Source organism: Lytechinus pictus, chromosome 17, assembly GCF_037042905.1.
Source record: "Lytechinus pictus isolate F3 Inbred chromosome 17, Lp3.0, whole genome shotgun sequence".
NCBI classification, from domain to species: domain Eukaryota; kingdom Metazoa; phylum Echinodermata; class Echinoidea; order Temnopleuroida; family Toxopneustidae; genus Lytechinus; species Lytechinus pictus.
In genome coordinates, this window is record NC_087261.1 from 28222337 (window position 1) to 28245211 (window position 22875).

The following is a 22875-nucleotide window of genomic DNA, read 5'->3' on the forward strand; positions in this document are numbered from 1 at the left end:
GTGCTGCAATATGGGCGCTGAAGCATTCAAGGAATTTTTTCCTACCGGGTACTCATTCACCTCACCTCGGTTGAGTGCAGCACGATGTGGGTAAAGTTCTTGCTGAAGGAAAACACGCCATGAATGGGAATCAAACCCATGTCCCTCGGATTGAAAGACGAGGGTCATAACCACTAGACATGATGCCCCCATTAAGGCGAGAGTTAAGGTCGGGAGGGGATATGCCTCAGGAGCAAATGGCATATCTAATTCTCAGATCATCAAACACCAACATGGCTAAATTCACTTCCTCTACTATCAATTTAATCTAATTATTGGTTTAACTTTCATTCGGTCTAATACCGAGGTAGTCTAATTTCCACTTATCATTTTGCAAAATTTTGTCAACACAAAATTTGGTATATAACAGTTCTTCTAATCATTTAGATCGAGAGGATATTAGACAAAATAGGCACAGCCGAACTGGAGGTGGTCGAACGCAACTTTGATTTTGTAGTTACGCTAAAACACATTTCCTTTCCGCAACATCCCCAGTGGCCCGTTTCATAAAGCTCTTCATAAGTTACGAATGACTTTACGCATGACTGGTGACCATTTCTTGTTCTAAATGATACCCCTATGTAACTGATTTAGCACCTAAGAACAGGATTCAGTCTGGCGTAACTTTATGATCAGCTTTATGAAACACAACCTTGAGTTGAGTCTAGCTGTGATATGGACCCAAATGGATCATTTCCTTAATTAAAAACACACACTTGAAAAGCAGTCATTTCAACGAGGTATGAGGTAGGGTCTATACTCACTTGAACTGAAATGCAGTTGTACCAGGTTGTGGGGTGTTGCCACTGAAGTTGAAGGACGACTGCGGCCTTGCGCCGGCGAAGTTAAAGCCCCCTGCTGGCTGAGGGGTGGCTGCCGGGGCAACTTGCGGGGCCTGATTGGACTGATTTCCGGTGAACTGGAAACCTCCGGCAGTCGGCCCTGATGGGGTAGCGTTGTTCGTGGCAGCAAAATTGAAGGAGGGCGTTGTCGATTTGCCGAAAGAAAACCCACCTAGGCAAAATGCAAAAATAAAAGTAGGTATTTGTAATTTATTTACTAAATCATAGTTATAAAATCTATCAGCTGAAAGATGCTTTTCAACAAGGCCATGAACAATGCAAAAGAATACACAATGAATTTGACAGAAAGATAATTTAGGAGGGAAGATAGCTTGGTGTCCAGATAAAATACACAATACACCCTTGCAATTTAAGGGATGATTTCCATGTTATTTATTTTTCACAGTAGCTATCATTCCTTTATTGTGAATGCTGCATTATACAGGGAATGGAATCCTTCTAGAAGCTTGAGCGTATGCATTAAAGGTAGCCACTTTGACAGTCACTTACTAATCTTAGATGAATATTCCCTTAGCAACTAAAACTGCACAAGAGCATTAAGGTGTGGCAGCCCCTACCTGATGTAGCATTTGCAGTCCCACTCCCGAATGCCGGTGCTGGCTTGTTGCCGAATGCTGGCGCTGCATTGGTGGAGGCACCAAATGCCGGAGCGCCTGTAGTCGATGCCCCGAGTCCACTTCCGAAGGCATTGTTGCTGCTTGTTGCGTTGGTACCGCTACCAAATATCGACACCTGGGTGGGCGTGGCTCCGAACCCCTGCGATTGTGCGTTGGCGGATCCGAAGGTGGGGTTGGCAGCTTGGCCACCGAAGGGCGTGGCATTGGCTGTGGTGCTGCTGCCACCGAAGGGGTTGCTGTTGGCGCTGGTAGTGGGGGCGTTGGAACCAAAGGTGAAGGATGACGGGGGCTGGGAAGCAGTGGGCGGGGCGCCAAACGCAGGAGACGGGTTGGTGCTACTCCTGTTGCTACCGAATCCACCAAATCCACTTGCTGATGATGACCCTAAGACAGAGGAAGGTAAAAGAGCAAGGTCCATACGATTTAATCCAAGATATAGACAACTTTAACTCTCTCTTTCTCTGCAAAAGAGGTCCCTCAAAACTTGAAGAATCTATTGTGCTAATCTTCCCCTGATTAGAAAGACACACTGGCTAAACTCTTACCACATTTACAAGTGAAAAAAAGAAATAATTTCTGAATAGGTCTGCACTTTAGAGCATGCCAGGTTTTTTCAAAGATCTTGGCCATATCCTTTATTGTTGCTAGGTGCCGATTATTTGCAAGGATCCTTCAAAGAATAGGTGAAGAAGCCACATGAAAAGAAAACCAACACGACTCTTTAAATACCTGTAGAAGTAGAATTCGAATTTGGGGCATTCCCGAAGCTGAAACCACCCGATGAAGGTGCTGCAGGAGCCTTGTTGCCTGAAGAAAATGTAAAACCAAAAACACTTTGAAGATGATGAAAGTAAGAAATATTACCCAAACAATCTTCATTATCTCAAATACAGAAGCATGAATTTTATGTCAAAATGATGACATTATGGCTTTTAAGTGCTGTTCAAACGACCTCTATAACTTTTAAGTATAGCGTTTACTAAAAAAAAAATTGTCAATTGTTTCCTTTAATTTGCTGAAAATTCACATCTTCACATCCAAGAAATGCCTACTTTTCGTCCATAATTAATATCCTTGAAAGTATTTCCATTCAGTTGGAAATTATGTATAGAAAATGAGGAATATTCCCTATTTCAAGAAATTTCAGTTCTCATTAGGCTACTAACATCACTGTGTACATGTGGGACCAGTAGGGGACTGGATCATACCCTGGCAAAGCCAACTAAATTGATTCTCAGAGGCACAACAATAAATTTTACAGAGAATAAGTTTGATTGTTTAAAAAAATATTATTATTGTTTTGGGATACTTTTCTAGATTTTATAGAAAGATATTGAATCGGACCCAAGATAATTTCTTAATGCAATGTGTATACAGGAACAGTTCATTGATTTTCCCTACAACTTGCTCTCATATTGTACGCAAAAGAAGGTGGACGTCACTAGCAGTCATTTGAAAAATGCATGGTGTTTGCTTACCAGCTCCAAAGTTAAAGGATGGCGTCGTCTGGGTTTGCGGAGCAGAGGAAGCAGCAGACGTTCCAAAGTTGAATCCCGATCCACCTGAACAATCAATAAAGAAACATTACAAACAGTCATATCTTTGGCTCCATAACGGTCAAGTGCCTCTTGGTCTAAGACCACTTTGTCTACTTCCATCTAAATATATCCATCTGGTCTCATCCTAGTTCATCTACTAACCTTCCGGGCTAATTGCTGTTTAGCCCATGTACCACTTTTCCTATTTCCATTTGGTCCATGGATGTGATTAGATGGACTGTTCATAACCAAATTTTCATATGACAAAGTACAAAAAATAAGGAAACAAACTGGAAATTAGACAATACAGTTACTCTGTCTTCTTTACATCTGGGACCCATTTCATAAACAGTTGCAACTGTTGTAAATTTGCCATTATGGCAACCATGGTAACCTTGATTTAGATTGGCTGCTGAGCCCTGTTGCCATTATGGCAAAGTTACAACAGTTAAAAGTCCTTTATGAAACGGGCCCAGGTCTCATCCCACATGGGCTAATCCTAGTTCGTCTCCCAACCATTTGGTCTTATTGCCATTTTACCGCTTTGCCCTATTCACAGTTTATAGGCTATACCTATGTTGTCTAAAATCCGCTTTGTCTATGTGATTTATGGACTGTTTATGAACAAAATTTTAATGTTTCAAAGTATAAAATAGTAAGATAAAGTGGAAATTAGATCATATAATTACAATTCAAGATATTTCTGCTTTAGAGTATCAGCCATCCTCCCCATCCAAAATTCAACAAACTCCCCTACTGCTTAGGGCCTTTCCAATCTAGATAGTTTTGTGAACAAACCTTGGTTATTGTTCTGGTTCTGACTTCCGAATGTGAACGCTTTTTTCGCTGGTTCCTCCTTGGCCTTTGCTGCTGAGGCTCCAAAGTTGAAGGATGGTGCCGAAGCTGTTTTCTCTGGTGCTGCAGCAGAGGTTTGTCCAAAGGTGAAGGTACTAGCAGATGTAGCGGCAGGCTCTTGGGTCTTGGCTCCAAATGCAGGACCAGCAGTTTGGGAAGGGGTGGAACTACCAAACATGAATGCTGGTTTACTTTCCGTATTCAATGCGTTTGATGCAACTGGCTTGCTCGCACTGCTGCCACCAAAGTTGAAACTTGGTGTTGTGGAAGCGCTTGTTGGTGCCGAGGAACTTGCAGCCGGAGCTGCAGTGCTGCCAAAGGTAAATGTGGGTTTACTCTCAGCTGGTTTATCAGAAGAGTCTGTTGGTTTGGCGGCGCCACCGAAGGTCACTGAACCAGCACCAAATGCAGGGGCCTCAGGTTTCAAGGTTGTTTGTTTGGTTGAGGAACTGCTACCAAATGTGAAAGCGGGTGCCACTGTGGATGCACCTTCTGTCTTTTTCTCAGTGGTTCCCGCACTGGTGGAGGTCGCAGCACCGAAACTAAATCCCTTCTGTGCCGTCGGGCCGTCCACTTTTGTTTCGTTCGTTTGGAAAATGTTCACATTTGGGGGAGGGCCATCTTTCTCTAATAGCGTCTGCCCCGCAGTGGCAGGGCTTTGTCCAAATTTGAATCCACCTCCTATACTACTTGAACTATCAGTGCTAGCATCATTCTGTCCAAACTTGAACCCTCCTGTGGAGGAACCAGTAGTTAATTTGAGCCCACTGCCCGCGGAGCTCGACTCCGATGAGCTAGCTCCGAATTTCATCCCCGTGGGCACTTTAACTTCTAGTTTTTGCTCCGTCTTTGTTTGACTTAGCAATGACGATTCAACGCTTTTGACATCTGACAGGGCCTTCGCGTCTGTTGCTGATGAGTTGCTAAGTGTTTTGGACAGAGAAAAGTTTGTTGGTAATTTAAAGCCACCCCCTGATGAGGAAGTTGTTACTGCGCTTATGTCCGTGCTGGCAGCGGGCTTTATACTCTGCCCTAGGCTAAGACCAGCAGGGAGTTTGAACCCCCCGCTGCTGGCATTCGTGTTTGAGTTTAACAAGTCCGTGGTTGTGGAATTACCAAACTTAAAGGCACCAGTTGCGTCTCCATTGCTTAAAGGTGTACTACCAAACTTGAATGATGAAGCTGTAAATTGGTGGGAAAGAAAAAGTAAAATAATGTGAAAACCTGGCATAATTTAATCTATTTCATCCTCTATACCAACCTCAATACCTTCAATAAGAACTTGCAATTACATGTTTTTTATGGTACCGATGTGGTTACACCAACACTTTGCAATCATCATTGTCAAAAACATTGCCATCCTCCACATTAACATCATCACCACCACCACCACCACCACCAACACCATTACAAATCACTACCAACACATTTTCATCATCATCACCATCACAGCTGACAACCTAAGTGTGAAAAATCCATTCTTCATTTCTTTTTTGTAGTTTCAAAAATTAAGAAATAGTGTCTTTTCCCCCTTAAATCCTACTATAAATAGGACAAAATCCTAATTGGAGGCTGTGCCTCCATCATCATCATCATCATCATCAACAAAAACATCATCATCATAAAAAATATCATCATTAAAAAATCATCATCATCACCAGCACCACCACCACCATCGTCATCATCATCATCCTCTGAATTACCTGGGGGTGCACTCAAGGTCGGCTGACTCCCCGGCTTTGGAGTCTCACACGCCATACACTTGAGTATCGTTGCTTTATTCCTGATCATGCATGTGTCACACTCCCATTCCCCTGGCTTTGCTTTGAACTTCTCTGCTATCGTATTATTCATTGCATGTTCCTTTGGTAGCGTCTTTGTGGCCTCCCCACCTTTTGACTTGCCAGGCCTGGGAGCCGAACATGCCACACACGCATCGGCATTCTCTTTATTCCGGATCATGCACGTATCGCAGTCCCATTCATCTGCTTTCTTCTTAAATTTCTCGGCCAGGCTATTGACGACTGGAGGCTTGGAGTCCGATACTATTGAAGCTGCAGGTTTTGAGGCGCTTTGTCCCGGCTTCGTTGCCATACCCCCAACACTTCCACTAACATTACCATCGTTTTGTATCGAGTACGTATCACATTCCACAGAGTTTGCAGATGGCTTGAACTTGTTTATGATTGCATTGGGCTTCGCTCCAAAAGGGGTAGACGACGTTGACGATTTTGTCGCCTTCTGTCCAGGCTTTGGCGTCGCACACGCTACACACTGGCTCGCATCCTCCTTGTTTTGTATTAAACACGTGTCACATTCCCATGACGACGCCGGAGGCTTGAACTTGTTAATGATAGAAAGTGTCTTGTCATTCTGAATATTGCTTGCACCAGAGTTTTGACCGAGGATTCTCGTTACGGGACCATTGTCCATCTTTGTTTTGGATTCCTTGGCAGAACGTTCTTGCACCTGATACAGAGAGAACACAGTAAATACCAAGGGTGATACTTGAATCATATAACGTCTTCAAACATTAACCTAGTGGGTCACCCCTTCAATGTCACACAGGGGATATCAAAATGCTTCTCCTATACAGATTTCAATGAATTCAACAGATACGTATTCTGCCACTTATCAAATTTTCTCCAATCAAAAAATCAGGAAACTATTTCTTACTACAGGGGCGATTATTGCTCTTGAAATTTATTAAATTGACAATTTACTTGTAGTTGACATACCACAGCATCACCGAAACATGCCGCCATGGACGTCCTGGTAAGCGTTCACGAATATACAAATTTCTTGAAATCAATTTTGATGCCATTAATTATCATTTAGGCAGTCAAATAATTTTTTTTAGCCTGCATGGGATTCTATATTCCTCCAGGAGATGTCACACTTCTTCCGAGAATATAACTAAAAACTATCTATTTCTGCACACATTAAAACAAATTTAGAGGAATATTACCATTATTAAAAGAAAGACCGATCCCAACAAAAAAGTAAACTGTTTTGTGAAATAAGCAGTGTTAATAACTTTAATTCATATGATTTTGATAACTTTTTATTCTCGTGTTATGTGCTCATTGCATTTTTCGCTATTTCTTAACATAACTCGTTTTAGAATATAATTCTATTCGCACAAAAACATGGTAGACTAATTGTAGATAACCATAGTAAATCTTAACTGTGCGACGGTAACGGATGAAATACTCACTTTTGAACTTGATGATGGAATGGGACCATTCTTGGTGGGTTCTGCGATTGGATAAGAAAAACACGAGTGTCAATGGAGAAAAAAAAGTCGATAGAAGACCTCCATATAAACAAATGAATGGGGGGGGGGGGATTTTTTTGGTCCCCTCCACTTCGGAAAAACCATGTGATAAATACCTCTTCATGACCCAAAGCTACTATTACTAACCATTAATAACATAAAATATTCACAGAGGATTTTGTGTTATTTAATAAGACAAATTTTATTGAAATTGTACGCACGCTCACTAAACAAAAATAGTCATAGATCTGTAATTCATTACTATAAATACAACTTTCACTGAAAATCTACATAGGCTCAATAACAAAATAATCATAAATTCATGAGTTTTGGCGGAAAACACAATTTGTATGTATATAAAAAAATTGCTCAACAATATACTTACTAGCTTCCATACCACACCTTCACAGGAAACATTGCTATACTGAACAGTGCATGCACAAACATACCGTGTGTATACACCAAAGTTCACACACACACACAACCAAGATTGTTTTGTACTAACATGAATGGGGCTGGGGAATCCCAACCCACTTGAATAGACTTGTGGTACAGTTGTTTTTACCAATATTGAAATGCTATGCTGTGTATTCATGTTGCTATGGATGTGATTGAAGAGAACAAAAATATCAACAACCAACACTTCCTTGGTTACTATATTGTGTGGTGTGATAGTCTTTATTCAGTTGTTTTATACACTTTCAAGAAAAAGATATTAGAAATTCAAAATTAGAAAAAAAAAATGCTGAACGCTATACCAATTACCTTCCATACCACACCATTCCAGGAAATATTGCTATATTGGACAGTGTATGCCATACACAAACATACCTTATACACACAAGTTCACACACACACAAAAAAAGCATACCTTGCTTTGTACAAACATGAATGAGGCTGGGGAATCCCAACCTACTTGATTAGACTTATGGTACAGTTGTTTTTACCAATATTGAAATGCTATGCTGTGTATTCATGTTGCTATGGATGTGATTTAGGAGTACCAAGATAACAACCAAGGCAAGTCTAACTCCCTTGGCGACTATCATTGTGTGGTATGATAGTCTTTATTCAGTTGTTTTATACACTTTCAATAAAAAGATATTAGAAATTCTTAATTTGAGGACAATCATTATAATTCTGCCACCCAATGATAACTTTGATGAATAGCTTACATTTAAATGGCTGTTGGAAATATTCACAATGGGAGTTACAGGTGGAAAGTAAATACTAGTAGTATTTTTGTTTTTGTTTTAATCTAACAAGGCCCATGACCAAGATGTAATTGATTTACATGTGTGTGTTGTGATCAAACAGAAGCATTTTTTCTACTTTTGAACTTACTAATACCAAAGACTTCCAGACAGCTTCCCGTCTTGAGCTCCTTTGCCACCTTGATCCCACCCTGTTGCTCTTCCACCTCGTCGTCTTTGATCTCAACAACATCATCTTCGTCTTCCCCTTTCCTCCTGGTCCTCTCGGGGGTTTCAAAACTTGGTTTCTTTCCGCCAACGGGGGCGCTGGTCGAGGGCCTGGATGTCGAGTAAGGGGTCTGGCGGGGCATACTAAATTTGAAGGTGGTCTGCAGGATATAATGGTGGAGGATTTCAGAGTGAGTGGCAAGACTAATGATTTGGACAGCACTACATAAAATGAATTGTCAGTGATTTTCTGTCTGAGGGAGCACCTTGGCATTTGTTTCAGAGGGTCACAGGTTCAAATCCTACCAAGGACCCTCTTTTTAAAATTTTATTACAGCACAAAAGGGAAAAGAACAATTGGGCAACCGTGGCCATGTGTTCTGTTGGCAGTGCGATACACAAACTATCACTTCAAACTTGAACCAAGTATGAAAAAATATTGAAACATATCCCACTAATAGAATAATGGAATATCAACTTCAAAAGAGATTAGGAAATATATTTCCATGAAGTATAATTGAGAGATTGACATGAAACATCTAAAGTGATTTGATAAGGTTGCAATTCCACACATGAAATCAAGCCGGCGGGACTATACTAAATTTGAGAACTTACCGCGGTGGAAGAACTATTCGTTGAGGACGAAGTGGAACTGCTGCCGGTTTGCTTAATGATGGGAGATGCGAAGGTGAACTGGGGACCCTCCGAGATCGACGTCACTGCCGATGTCGACGTTGGAGCAGCAAATTTGAACGATGGCACTGTTGATGATTGGGCGGGGGTTGCGGATATGCTGCTTTTACTTGAAACATTTTTTCTATTACTAACAAGATTACTGTCCTTTGTAGAGGCAGCAGAGATGGATGTAGATGATGACGTCGAAGGTTTGGAGGTCGACGATGAGGTTGAGGAGTATAAGTTTGAACCGAAGCTGAATGATGGGAGTCCCTTGGTTAGGGGTAGTGGTATCGCGGGTAAATCTGGAATCTCACACTGAAAAATAAAATGTACGTTTGTTGAATTTGTAATCGATTGCCAGACAACGCTTCTTGAATTCTTTAGTAGCTACTTCAGGAAAAGTCTTTCAGTTCTTTTCAAGAGAGTCCTTATGGTTCTTCTGGTAAGGTATATCGGTAATGGATCATTCTGAGCCATTTCATAGATTAATGATAACTGAATTAAGACATGCAATTCATTCTTAATTTCATCTTATCCATTTCAATCTGGAATAAAATTGAACCATGACAAGAAAATTCATTTCTTTAAAAAGACGCAGCACGGCAATCAACTGTAAATCCAGTCGAATGAAAGACGTTTGAAATCAAGTCAATATGCGAGTATTTGCTTACCACTTCTTGGTCAGCTTTCTGTGCTGAATAATGCCCTGCACCCCTACTCTTCGATTTCATTTTGCCCCCAGACTTCTCCCTGGCTGAAAGAGGTTCAGCTGGAGTTGAAGAGGTGATGGGTGCTCCAAATCTACAAACACAAAAAGAAAAATTGCCACAGTGATATAGGTTTGTATCATCAATATCCTTAATACCTCGTTCACACTGTCGTGTGATCCGTTGCGAACGCAATGATTGACCTTTCGTAACTGCTCACAAATTTTTTTGGACCATTCAAAATGTTTATACGATCAATACGATTGCCACGACTGATCTGATATGAACTGATACGATCAATACGATTACGCCACGATTAAGAGGACAGTTGCAATCGTAGTGCGAATCGTGAAAGTGGGAACTAACAATAAGCTGGAAGGAGCTCGCTGTGCCCTGGGCAAAGGAAAAGCACTCCAAGTACTTACTTGACAGTATATGGAGCCTTACTAACGCGTGAAGTACTCCATGCACGATGCATTAGAAAACAGAGTGATAGATTGTGTGTGCTTCATCTTTTGGAGTCCCTTTTTTTTCGACCCAAAGCAGCATGTCGTAGCTCTGGTGACACGACATTTGCTCCAGCGACAAATGCTTTGGGCTTTATTTCCTCTTAAGATATAAGGATATGGTTAGGGTTGCAATAGGGTTTTATGTTAGGTTTAGGATAGGGAATAGTGTTAAATCCCATGTTACAGTTGGTCATTTCATTTGTGTGCGGAATTTATTGCGGAGCAATTGTCGCCGGAGCAAATGTCACGGAACCGTGGCTCTATCCGCCTATTAAATGGTTTGTATAAATAAGCTATCTGTAAAAAAAAAAAAAATAGCCTCACAAATAAAGCTAACAGGAGTTGATGCTTCTACAAGTGCCCAATCAAATGATCTGTATTATATGTCTGAGGAGGAGTGATAGCTCAGTCGGTAGAACGGGGGATTCGTATTCTGGTGACACGGGTTCGACTTCCACTTGGTGCGCTAGTGCTCTTTGGTAAGGCATTAATCCTCATTACCAGGTCCTTCGCAGAGGACCTTAAGCCGTCGGTCCTCTGGTTGCTTGCTTACAAGCATTCATGCTTTCATAGCAATCAGGTAAAAACCTCCACCAATACCAATACCAAGATATGGATCCTTTTTACTTGACAAACCAGCCTCATCTAAAAAGCATGTCCCATCATGACACTTTAATCATGACAATTCATCAATGGCCATTGATGGCCATCTTGGCGCTTGCCCAAATAATGACCAAAAGCATGTCCAGAGCTGCCAAGTTGTATTTTGCATTTTCAGTATTCTTATCCCCCAAAATCAGTATTTTGACAAAAAAAAAATCAGTATTTTTACCGTGTGAGATAAATATGCAGACCTGCCAACCTCTGGGAATGAAAAACTGTATTCTGTGATAAAAACAAGTGGAATGCCTCTGGCCGTCTCACCTGCATCACGCGATTCAATATAGCAGCAGTGCTGATTTTGAAAACTACTATAACTCGCACAAGATGTTCAGTGATACTTGGTTACTCTTATTTCCACGTTTTATGAACTAGACCAATACACTTATAGAGATATGATGGCAATTCAACAAATACCCCCAACGTGGCCAAAGTTCTTTGACCTTACATGACCTTTGACCTTGATCATGTTACCTGAAACTCGCACAGGATGTTCAGTGATACTTGATTACTATTATGTCCAAGTTTTATGAACTAGACCAACACACTTTCAAATTTATGGCTGTAATTCAACAAATACCCCAATTTGGCCAAAGTTCATTGACCCTAAATGACCTTTGACCTTGATCATGTGACCTGAAACTTGCACAGGATTACTTGATTACTATTATGTCCAAGTTTCATGAATCAGATCCATAAACTTTCAAAGTTATGATGGTAATTCAACAGATACCCCCAATTCGGCCAAAGTTCATTGAACCTTGGTCATGTGATGTGAAACTCATGCAGGATGTTCAGTGATACTTGATTAACCTTATGTATAAGTTTCATGAACTAGGTCCATATATTTTCTAAGTTATGATGACATTTCAAAAACTTAACCTTAGGTTAAGATTTTGATGTTGATTCCCCCAACATGGTCTAAGTTCATTGACCCTAAATGACCTTTGACCTTGGTCATGTGACATGAAACTCAGGCAGGATGTTCAGTAATACTTGATTAACCTTATGGCCAAGTTTCATGAACTAGGTCCATATACTTTCTAAGTTATGCTGTCATTTCAAAAACTTAACCTCAGGTTAAGATTTGGTGTTGACGCCGCCGCCGTCGGAAAAGCGGCGCCTATAGTCTCACTCTGCTATGCAGGTGAGACAAAAACTGTATTTCCCCCAAAAAAAAGTGTATTTCATAATAAAATGCTTGGCGCACTCGCTCATCGCGGCGCTCAGGTGCATGCAAGCTTAATTGCGCACTGCTCTTGCAGATGAAAAAAAAAACATTAAAACATGTGTATATCTTCACCCTGGTTTTAACAAAATGATTAAAAAAAAAACAAGTTACCTGAAATTACATTGATCTAATAACCATATTTGTGTACGTTTTATGAAATAGAGACATATAGAGATTTTTCTCAATAAATTAAGATTTAGTAAATTTTTTTTTTTTTTTACAAAAAACGTATTTTTCAAAGAAACAAGTGGAATGCCTCTGGCCGTCTCACCTGCATCACGCGATTCAATATAGCAGCAGTGCTGATTTTGAAAACTACTATAACTCGCACAAGATGTTCAGTGATACTTGGTTACTCTTATTTCCACGTTTTATGAACTAGACCAATACACTTATAGAGATATGATGGCAATTCAACAAATACCCCCAACGTGGCCAAAGTTCTTTGACCTTACATGACCTTTGACCTTGATCATGTGACCTGAAACTCGCACAGGATGTTCAGTGATACTTGATTACTATTATGTCCAAGTTTTATGAACTAGACCAACACACTTTCAAATTTATGGCTGTAATTCAACAAATACCCCAAATTGGCCAAAGTTCATTGACCCTAAATGACCTTTGACCTTGATCATGTGACCTGAAACTTGCACAGGATTACTTGATTACTATTATGTCCAAGTTTCATGAATCAGATCCATAAACTTTCAAAGTTATGATGGTAATTCAACAGATACCCCCAATTCGGCCAAAGTTCATTGAACCTTGGTCATGTGATGTGAAACTCATGCAGGATGTTCAGTGATACTTGATTAACCTTATGTATAAGTTTCATGAACTAGGTCCATATATTTTCTAAGTTATGATGACATTTCAAAAACTTAACCTTAGGTTAAGATTTTGATGTTGATTCCCCCAACATGGTCTAAGTTCATTGACCCTAAATGACCTTTGACCTTGGTCATGTGACATGAAACTCAGGCAGGATGTTCAGTAATACTTGATTAACCTTATGGCCAAGTTTCATGAACTAGGTCCATATACTTTCTAAGTTATGCTGTCATTTCAAAAACTTAACCTCAGGTTAAGATTTGGTGTTGACGCCGCCGCCGTCGGAAAAGCGGCGCCTATAGTCTCACTCTGCTATGCAGGTGAGACAAAAACGTACTGCCGTATTTTGGTTGCAAAAACGTACTAAATACGGCTAAAACGTACTGGTTGGGAGGTCTGCCGTTGTCCCATCATGACACTTTAATCATGACAATTCATCAATGGCCATTTAAATAAATCTAAGTGGTTGGCCAAATAAATGACCAGTCATGTTAGCACAGACACGACCAATCATCATGAGGATCAGCTTTGTCGCCTTTCTAATTATTACTTTCAATCATTCTCCAGTTATATGTAAAAGATAAATCAGCTTCTGCATTTCATTATTCTTTTATAGAAATTTCGCTAAACATTGAGCTAGATTATTTTTTGTAATTTATGTTTTGTAAGTTGTACGCAGTGCTGTATCTGGGGGGGGGGGGGGGGGTGACATGCTTCTGAGCATCAGCTATTTATTATGCTTTTATCACCCCTGACCAGCATGTGGTACTGCTCCATTCTGTATTGTTTGTTTTTACCATGTATAATGTCATCTATGTTTGCATCATGATTTGGTCAAATGAATAATAATAATACAAATAAATTGTAATAACATCAAACTAAACAAATTGAACATACCGGAATGACGGCGCTGTGCTTATCGTCGGAGCACCTGTACTCATTGGTAGGACCTAGTAAGAGAGAAAAAAGAAGAAAACTGTGAATTCATGACTTATACAATACCATGATTTATAACATTATATATTATCATCATACTTCACATTATATGTTACATCTGTCTTGGTGATATTCTGAGGGCTCACCTACTTCAGCTTAAATTTCATGATTTCAGTTAGGTTTGAGTAACCGAACCAGGGGCCCGTTGCATAAAAGTTAATATTATAGTAACATTGCCATCCAAATCCATGAAATCCTTGATTATGATTGGCTGTAGAGCAGTGTAACCACGGTAGTTACCATTGCATGGCAAAGTTACCACAATAGTAACTTTTATGCAACAGGGCCCAGATCTACATCGGTTCATTCTCATTTGGTCCAATGCCAATTCGTCTACTATCATTTGGTCTACCATCAATTCCTCCAATATCCACATGGTCTAATTACCATTTCGTCTAATACTAGCCATTTAGTCCATGTAGCATTTGGTCTAAGTAGACTAAGTGTTGACTGGGCGAAATGAATGAAAATAAAACCAGTATTAGACCAACTGGTGATTAGGCGAAGTGACGTTTGGACCAAATGGTTGTTAGACGAAATGTTGATGGACGGCATTAGACTAAATGAAGGTAGACCATGTGGTGAGTGGACGAAATTGGCAATTTACCATTCAGATCTGCCTTATGGTGATGATAGCCCTAGACTTCGTCATGAGATCATTTTAACTTTCACTGCAAGTACTTCGTTTTAATGCCATTTTCTTTCATTACAATGTGGTGAAAACACAAGTCAATTAAAAGTAACCATCAAGGCATCTTTAAGTCGAAGCAGGGTAGAAAATAATATTTATCGTTTAGGGGCAATTTTTTTCCCCTTCATATTTGCCTATTGCTGAATTGGGGGGACTACTATTTTGTGCAGTGTGCAACGAGCAATAATGCATTAAATGCAAATAATATTCTACCCTATGCAGAATATTGACTTTCTTAACCCTAATTCTCCCGGGGGGGGGGGGGGGGGGGGGGGCCATAATGGCCCCCCCCCTCGACAATTTTCGCGATATATCCGCTGCGCAAATTTTTCTGACCTCGCCGCTCACTGACTTTTTACTTTCAAGTCTCGCGCAAATTTTGAGACCAAATTTGTGACGACCGGATACGCGGTTACGACATTACGCAACATTATGTAAGTGCATGTCAGACCCAAAATTGCTCACAAACGTGATTTCATGTACAAATCCAATGCAAATTGTGTATTTAGCCAAAATTCATAAATGTATCATTATTTCTACTTTTACTGATTGAATTTAATTAATTTTGCCTTGCTTATGATCAGAATTAAGTCTGGAACGATTTCCATTGAAAAAACAATAAAAAAAACAAAAAGTAAAAAAACAAGGAAATACATAAGAAATGTTATAAAACAATAAAATACATAAGAAATTGATTTCCAAACTGAAGTTTTTTTTAATTGCGATTATTAAGAATGCTACAAAGAATATTTTAACCAAAAATTAGCATTCTAGGAGCTTTATTTAGTGAATTAGAGCAAAAAGTATGATTTATGCATAAATTAGCATAATTAATTCATATAAAATAAAATCTCATTATTTTGGAAAATTTTACCATACAGCCTTGTAGATTACATCACACACAACCAGCGTGCAAATTTTTGCGTCGCTCGAGCGATCAGCGGCCGAGATCTTAAGGGGGGGCCATAATGGCCCCCCCCCGGGAATGACAAGAATCAAAATACCCCGGGAGATTGAAGGTTAACATTCTGGAATATTATTGCTTGTAACAGATATTGGCGAGGCTTTTGAAAAGATGGTCAACCCAAAGTACGCAAATTGGGGAATTTAGGGCCACTTGGGCTGTCACGATGGCGAATTTACCTCATCACTTGATGGAGCTGATACCCTTTCCTCTTTCTCGAGATCAATCACCGTGGTAGCCGTGGAAACGGGAGGTTGCCTGTTGGCTTTAATGCTTGCCTGATGAGCAACACGAAGACCGGCTGTGGGTGGAGTGTTCACCCGTGAGGTTCCGGGCCGACCCGAGAGTCGGCTTGTCGGCTGCAAAGACACATGACATCCATAATTTAATTTTCATGCTTCGGTTCTCTAATTGTAACACATGATGTGATACATGGAATTAAATTGGGGTTGTGTTTCTTGGTCAATGTACATGTATACAATCACATTTCGAAAAACTATCGATTTACAACAGCAGTTTCATTTTCAGTACTTCATTCTTATAATTTACCGCATACACAGGCAACAAATTAGTGTCAAGTCAAATCAATGTTTAAACCTTGCCTTAGTTTCAATGTCACAATATTTTCATATCATGCAGCTACAAGCTAATTTCGATATGTGGTGGAGAAATTTTATTTCGATTTGAAAATGGTTGAAAGCAATCCTGAACCATTTATTATATGCCAAAATGTTTATTTACAACAAAAAATTTTATTAAAATAATTTGCTTGGAATTATATTCATTTCATTACCACATGCTTTTCCTTGTTCGTGTGTAGCTAACACAGGAAACAACATGTGGGACCACACTATAAATGGATGGGCATTTTCAGTAATTTTTATAATCTTCATTTCCTCATTACTCTGTAACTTAACACTTTCCTGAAAAATCTTTGGGCAGATATAATTTATTCATAGTATTTTATCATTCTGTGTAAGTTTTGTTCAATTCTGTGATTAGTTGATTTTCTGTTCTTAGCAATACTACGAGTTACCTTTTATCAAGAAAAAATAATGTGCATATACTAACCCTAAAGGAGTAAGGTGAAGCGGTTGGAGAGAGAGGGATCTTCTTGGCATCTAGGAGCGGTGTGGACATCCTTTCCAAGGTATCCAGGATCTTCTTAGCCGTTGAGCTGGTTGCTCCCAAGCTATCCTGCAGGCTCGACTGGGCTGGCTTGGGCCGGATATTCCTCTTGACTGGTAAGTGCACCTAATAATAAAATTTGACGTTCAGAGTAGCATTTCATTAATATCCAGGACTTGTAGACAGGCTCCCAGTTTACAGTCATACAGAAAACAGATTAAAAAAAGTTCTGAAAGAACACAGAATTCCCAGACTTTACCTGAAAATGCCAATTTTTTTCCTAAAGGATATATTTGAACAATAAAAATCAGTGAAAACCGTGAAAACCCAAGCAACATCCCTCCCCCTCACAAAAAATTGTGCATCAGTGAAAAATCTGCTGATCAAACCTATAGCAATTATCCCCAATCAAACATCGATACACACTCTTTGAAGCTTGGATACACTGAAAGTTTTCTTTTTCGGGGGGGGCTTGCATTGTTGTAGCAAAATCGATATTCAACAAATGCTCATTTCCAATTACTTGGCTTATGTTTTTATTGCATGTTCCCAGGACAGCAATTATGAATATGATTACGAACAGAATATTGAACAACATAAACAAGCACTGTTGCTGCTGCAACCACACAGCTCTCTTAATTTGAATCAATTCTAGTTTCACAGTACAAGAATGCTTTACGGACTTGGGTTTCCCTGGGGATTGTACACAACTGGGTGTGGCCTGTCTTACATTAATAGTATAATAGATTTTATTCATTCTATTAATTTCAATGCAAAGTGGGTATACGATCAAAGACCAGATGAATACACAAATATAAAAATTTGTCCCTAGTGGGTGTTTAACAAAACTGCTTGTAAGTTACGAGCGACTTAAAAAACAACTAGTGATCCTTTCTTATGGTAAATGATATATACACTAAATTTCATTGATGTTGATTTAGTGCCAAAGAAAGGATCACCAGTCGTTCGTAAAGTTGCTCATAACATTTTTATGAAACACCTATCTGGACTGGATTCGGTGTAAAGAAGACTGAAATGTGACCGAATTCTTACCTCATATGGCGAATCTCTGGGCCTCTTGAGGGCAGTACGCTGCGCCGAAGATCCTCCAAACTGTGTCCTCCCTGGATAGAACGGAGAGGCGTGCTTTGGCCTGGGTTCCCCAAGCTGTGAAGTTCAAGATAAACACGCAAGTTGTGGTAACAATCTCAAAATGAGTTCGCACAGAATCCAACGAAATAACCACCTAAGTATCCGTTTGCATTAATAAAAATGTGTGCCACATCATTCAGGTAGAAAATGTGTAATTACTGAGAAATGAGCAAAAATAAGAGATTTCGACAAATTATCAGCTTCTTTTTTCCAAGCAACAATAACACCGTCCCACATGTGCTTATCTGTCTTGGTGATCTTCCGTGAGATTAATTTTCAGCTTTCATGATTGCACAAAATTAGGTATATGGATCCATGGTGATACCGTGGCAGTTAACCTTGGTACAGACTTCCTTGTGAAATCAGTATTTACTACAAATACTTTCATTTATCTTTAGTATTTATCGTGAAGGGTAAATATATGGAATAAGTAAGCGGAGAAACATACGAAAGCTAATCCCGATCGAATAAGGTGAATTGAAAGGCATATTCAGGCATGCCACCTATGCTTGTTAAAAAATCTGAAAATCATCTAGAATTACCCTTTTCTAATGGGCAAAAATATGTTGTGCAAGTCTGAATTCAGACATTAGACTGAAAAGTGCAATAGCTTATCACTGTTAGTCAGGAAAGCTTAATCTGTAAACAACTTCAAATCAAAACTTTGCAAATCACAATAACAAGAACAGGAGTTTTATAAAGCGCAGTAGAAATCCTTTTGACATATTTTTGGGATTCTATAGTTTTATTATCACTATTTAAAAAAAAAAATTGTTACTGACCAGTTTGGGAGAGCCGAAGTATGAGCTATTGAAGGATGGCCTCTTGGCACTGCTTATGGATGGCTGAGGCCTCGACGATGACAGGCCGGCAGCACCAGCAGAAGAGGGGCCGGCACTGGACAGATCCGTCCAGAGACTGCTTTTGGCAAGAGAGTTGGAATGCCCCATTTCTGCAAGATTGGTGGCAGGGGAAAATTAAAGTCAGCAAAAACAAAAACAAAAATAGCATATTGAAGTTACCATAACCCATAGCTCTTTAAAAAAAGCATAGGCCCATTATGCAGACCTGCCAACCTCTGGGAATGAAAACTGTATTCTGTGATTAAAAAAATGTATTTCCCCCCAAAAAAGTGTATTTCATAATAAAATGCTTGGCGCACTCGCTCATCGCGGTGCTCAAGCTGCATGCAAGCTAAAATGCGCACTGCTCTTGCAGATGAAAAAAAAAACATTAAAACATGTGTATATCTTCACCCTGGTTTGAACAAAATGATTAAAAAAAAAAACAAAGTTACCTGAAATTACATTGATCTAATAACCATATTTGTGCACGTTTTATGAAATAGAGACATATAGAGATTATTATTATTTATTTTTATTTTTTTTTACAAAAAACGTATTTTTCAAAGAAAAGAAAAAACGTACTGCCGTATTTTGGTTGCAAAAACGTACTTAATACGGCTAAAACGTACTGGTTGGCAGGTCTGCATTATGGTATCAAATGTAATACTTGGCTCTTTTAAGTCCACAGAGGAAAAACATATGGATCAAGAATGTACAGTATGTCTAAGAAAATTGGTCAGCAACCTACTGGTAGCCAAAATCAATTTTAATACATTACAAATAAATTGACAAATCGATAACTTGACAATTGATATTAAAATCATACACAAAGCAATTTTGCTTAGTTATTTCCATGCCGAGTCGAGAACAAATCCAATAATTGATGTGTTTTAGTCCTGTTAAGTCTCTATCTCCATAACTTTTTTTTTTTTACTCACTTATTTACAAATATTTGAATACCGGTACATTATAGTGACAAAAAATTAAAACCAGGGGTGTGAGTGGTATATGAAAAAGGCTGAAGAGTGTTGAAAGTCTGAAATATAAAGAGCTCCCATACTTTTTTGTACAAAGGAAAGCCAGAAATAAGCTGGAATTAAGCTGAATATCAAAACAAAATACATACATATCCCTTGATTTTTTTTGTAAAGATATTGACCCTGCACCTTTCAGCAATGGGGTGTGTTTCACCATTTTTTTTTGTCAGTGATTTCCAGTGATGACTGTGAAAATGCTTGCACCTGATTGGCTGAGAGCAAACTAGACAGTGAAAATCACTGACAAAACTCTTCATGCAAAGCCCCCCCCCCTCCTGAAAGTGATAGAACAGAGCTTCCCACCTGATAACCGATCCAGATTCTTCTTGGATAACTTCTCCTTGTGATCGACCCTGTCTACGTGGGGTACCAGGGAAGAGCAGCCACTCGTCGACACTGATGTATCAGAAGCATCGTCTGGATGACGGATCGAGGAAGAGATGAGGGACAAGAAAGGAAGAGAGACGGGAGGAAGATAGGGAAATGGGAATGAGGGAGAATGGCAGGGTAATGGGAGAACAGAGAGACACAGATAGAATGACAGAGAGAGAGAGGGGGAGAGAGTGAGAAAGGAAGACAGTTAACGAGAAAAACAGGTTCAGAAAAATTAAAATCAAGTTTTAGTTTTTACAGTACATTGTAATCAGGTCAATCTGTTGAAAATATTGTAATTACTGATGATTTATAATAAAACATAAAATGAACATAAAAACTAAATGTGATTACAAGAAAAAAATATCACATGTTCGGAAGTGACCATTTCAATACATGAACAAATGTATATTTATATGAGAATTTACAGTGGAAAATACAAGGGTTACAAATATGATATTTTTAAAGGGTCAGGGATAAGAGCGGGGAATAAAACCTTTGGAACAAGTAGCTTGTGTCGAAACAGAAAAATCAAAGGATAAGAACAAAGAAAGTTTGAGAAAAATCGGACAAATAATGAGAGTTATGAGCATTTGAATATTGCAATCAATAATGCTATGGAGATCCTCCCATTGGCAATGCGACAAGGATGTGTCATGTCACAAGTGAACAACTTTCCCTTTGATGGACTATAAAATAACCCCAAAATGTCTCTTTTTGCTTATTCTTATGGTGATACGAACTCTTTATTCATGATGTATTCTTTAAAAATCTGTATTACATGCCCTCCTATAGCAGGGCGCGACAAAACCGCTTGCCCGGGGCAAGTAAAAATGACGTGCGGGCAAGCATTTCTCAAAGTCAATTGCCCGATCGGGCAAGTGGTTGTTTTAAAAATGAAAACAATATTACAGTAAAATTACAGAACAAGAGTCAAGAAAAAGAACTGCCGAGGCCAGCGCCAGTAAATCAAGTTCAACCAGGACAGAAAAGAATTAAGACAAATAAGAGCAAAATAATTTTTGAAATTTTGAAAAAAAATCGGGCAAGCAAATTTTTTTATCACTTGCCTGACAGGGCAAGTGATGAAAAAAAATTTGTAGAGGCCTGTATAGAAAAAATATATGCTCTACTGATAGATGTGAAAAAAGAGGCAGTTTAAGTAAAATATATGCTAAATTAATGGGGAGAGTTGTTCACAAGTGACATCACACATCTTTGTCGCATTGCCAATGTGAAGGATCTCCATAGCATTAGTGATTGCAATATTCAAATGCTCATAACTTTCTCATTATTTGTCCGATTTTTCTCAAACTTTCGTTGATCTGTTTCTTTGATTTTTCTGTTTTCACACAAGCTATCTTGTTCAAAAGATTTCATTCTCCTTTAACCCTTATTAAATGGGGAGGGGTCAATTTGACCCCCCCTCGATAAATTTTGCCGCTACGGCGCCGTGCAAAATTTTACGCTGACTTTTTACTTTCAAGTCTTGCGCATCTTTTGAGACCAAATTTGCGACGCCCGGGTACCAAAATTACGCAATATTTTGTAAGCGCATGTCGGTCAAAAAAGTGCTCAAAAACGTGAATTGTACAAAGTCAATGCAAGCTGTGTTTTTCTACCCAAATTCATAAATGTATGATTATTTTTACTTTTGTAGGTTAAGATGGATTTAATTATGTTATTTATGATCGCAAAAGGGTCACTGACAAAGTTCATCGAAAAAAATCAATATAAATCAAAGGTTTGAAAAAACAAAGAAATACGTAAAAAAAAAAAAAAAAGATTCATAGGAAATAAATTTTCTGTATTTTTTGGTGGATTTTTGCTAGAAATGTAAAAATTGATTTGTTCACCGATAATTAGCATTCTACTAGCTATATAAAGTGAGTTAAAGGCAAAACATATAAAAATTAAAATTAGAGCATATTTCATACGCTTTTTTTTACTATAGTCTTTATAGTTAACATCCGGCTCTACTCGCGTGCTAATTTTCATGGCGATCGAGCAATTTACTGCCAAGATCTGAGCGGGGGGGGGGGGGGGGGGGGGGTGGGGGGTCATATTGACCCCCCCCCCCCAGTATATGTTGGTCTGAAATTGCCCAGTTAAGATAGGGTTAAACTAAAATGAGGGTACACTAATCATATACCAGAAATTTGAAATGCATATTCAACTAAGTTACACTTGCTTCTGTACTGTCTCAAGTACTCGCAACAAAACCATGAGCAGGAAATGGGGATTAGTGCAAGAGTTCGAACTCCCAAGGACTTCGCTAATCCCCTTGGATTCAAGTGATCTTTGACTTGTATGTGGCAGAGATCATTTGTTTGCTAATAAAATATTTGCCTTCAAATATTGTTAGATATCATTCTCCTGTATGGTTGAAAATCCCCACATCAAAACTACCAAACATCATTCAATGGGGGAGCGAACTGACAAACTCTTTGTGTGGTCTCTC

General features: G+C 39.1%; 1 protein-coding gene across 1 annotated transcript in view; it reads right to left on the minus strand.

Moving 5' to 3' along the window:
- Positions 1–22875, minus strand: part of LOC129280910 (nuclear pore complex protein Nup153-like) — a 40512-nt gene that overhangs the window by 6702 nt on the left and 10935 nt on the right. Inside the window, exons 4-19 of the mRNA XM_064111881.1 lie at positions 20346–20459; positions 18943–19112; positions 18062–18175; positions 16952–17134; positions 16060–16239; positions 14127–14179; positions 9960–10089; positions 9226–9603; positions 8534–8771; positions 7130–7170; positions 5616–6381; positions 3856–5094; positions 2998–3081; positions 2249–2326; positions 1460–1903; positions 804–1053 (exon numbers count right to left, since the gene is read on the minus strand). Coding sequence (XP_063967951.1) covers positions 804–1053; positions 1460–1903; positions 2249–2326; positions 2998–3081; positions 3856–5094; positions 5616–6381; positions 7130–7170; positions 8534–8771; positions 9226–9603; positions 9960–10089; positions 14127–14179; positions 16060–16239; positions 16952–17134; positions 18062–18175; positions 18943–19112; positions 20346–20459 — 4462 coding nt within the window. The remainder of the gene's footprint in view (positions 1–803; positions 1054–1459; positions 1904–2248; positions 2327–2997; positions 3082–3855; positions 5095–5615; positions 6382–7129; positions 7171–8533; positions 8772–9225; positions 9604–9959; positions 10090–14126; positions 14180–16059; positions 16240–16951; positions 17135–18061; positions 18176–18942; positions 19113–20345; positions 20460–22875) is intronic.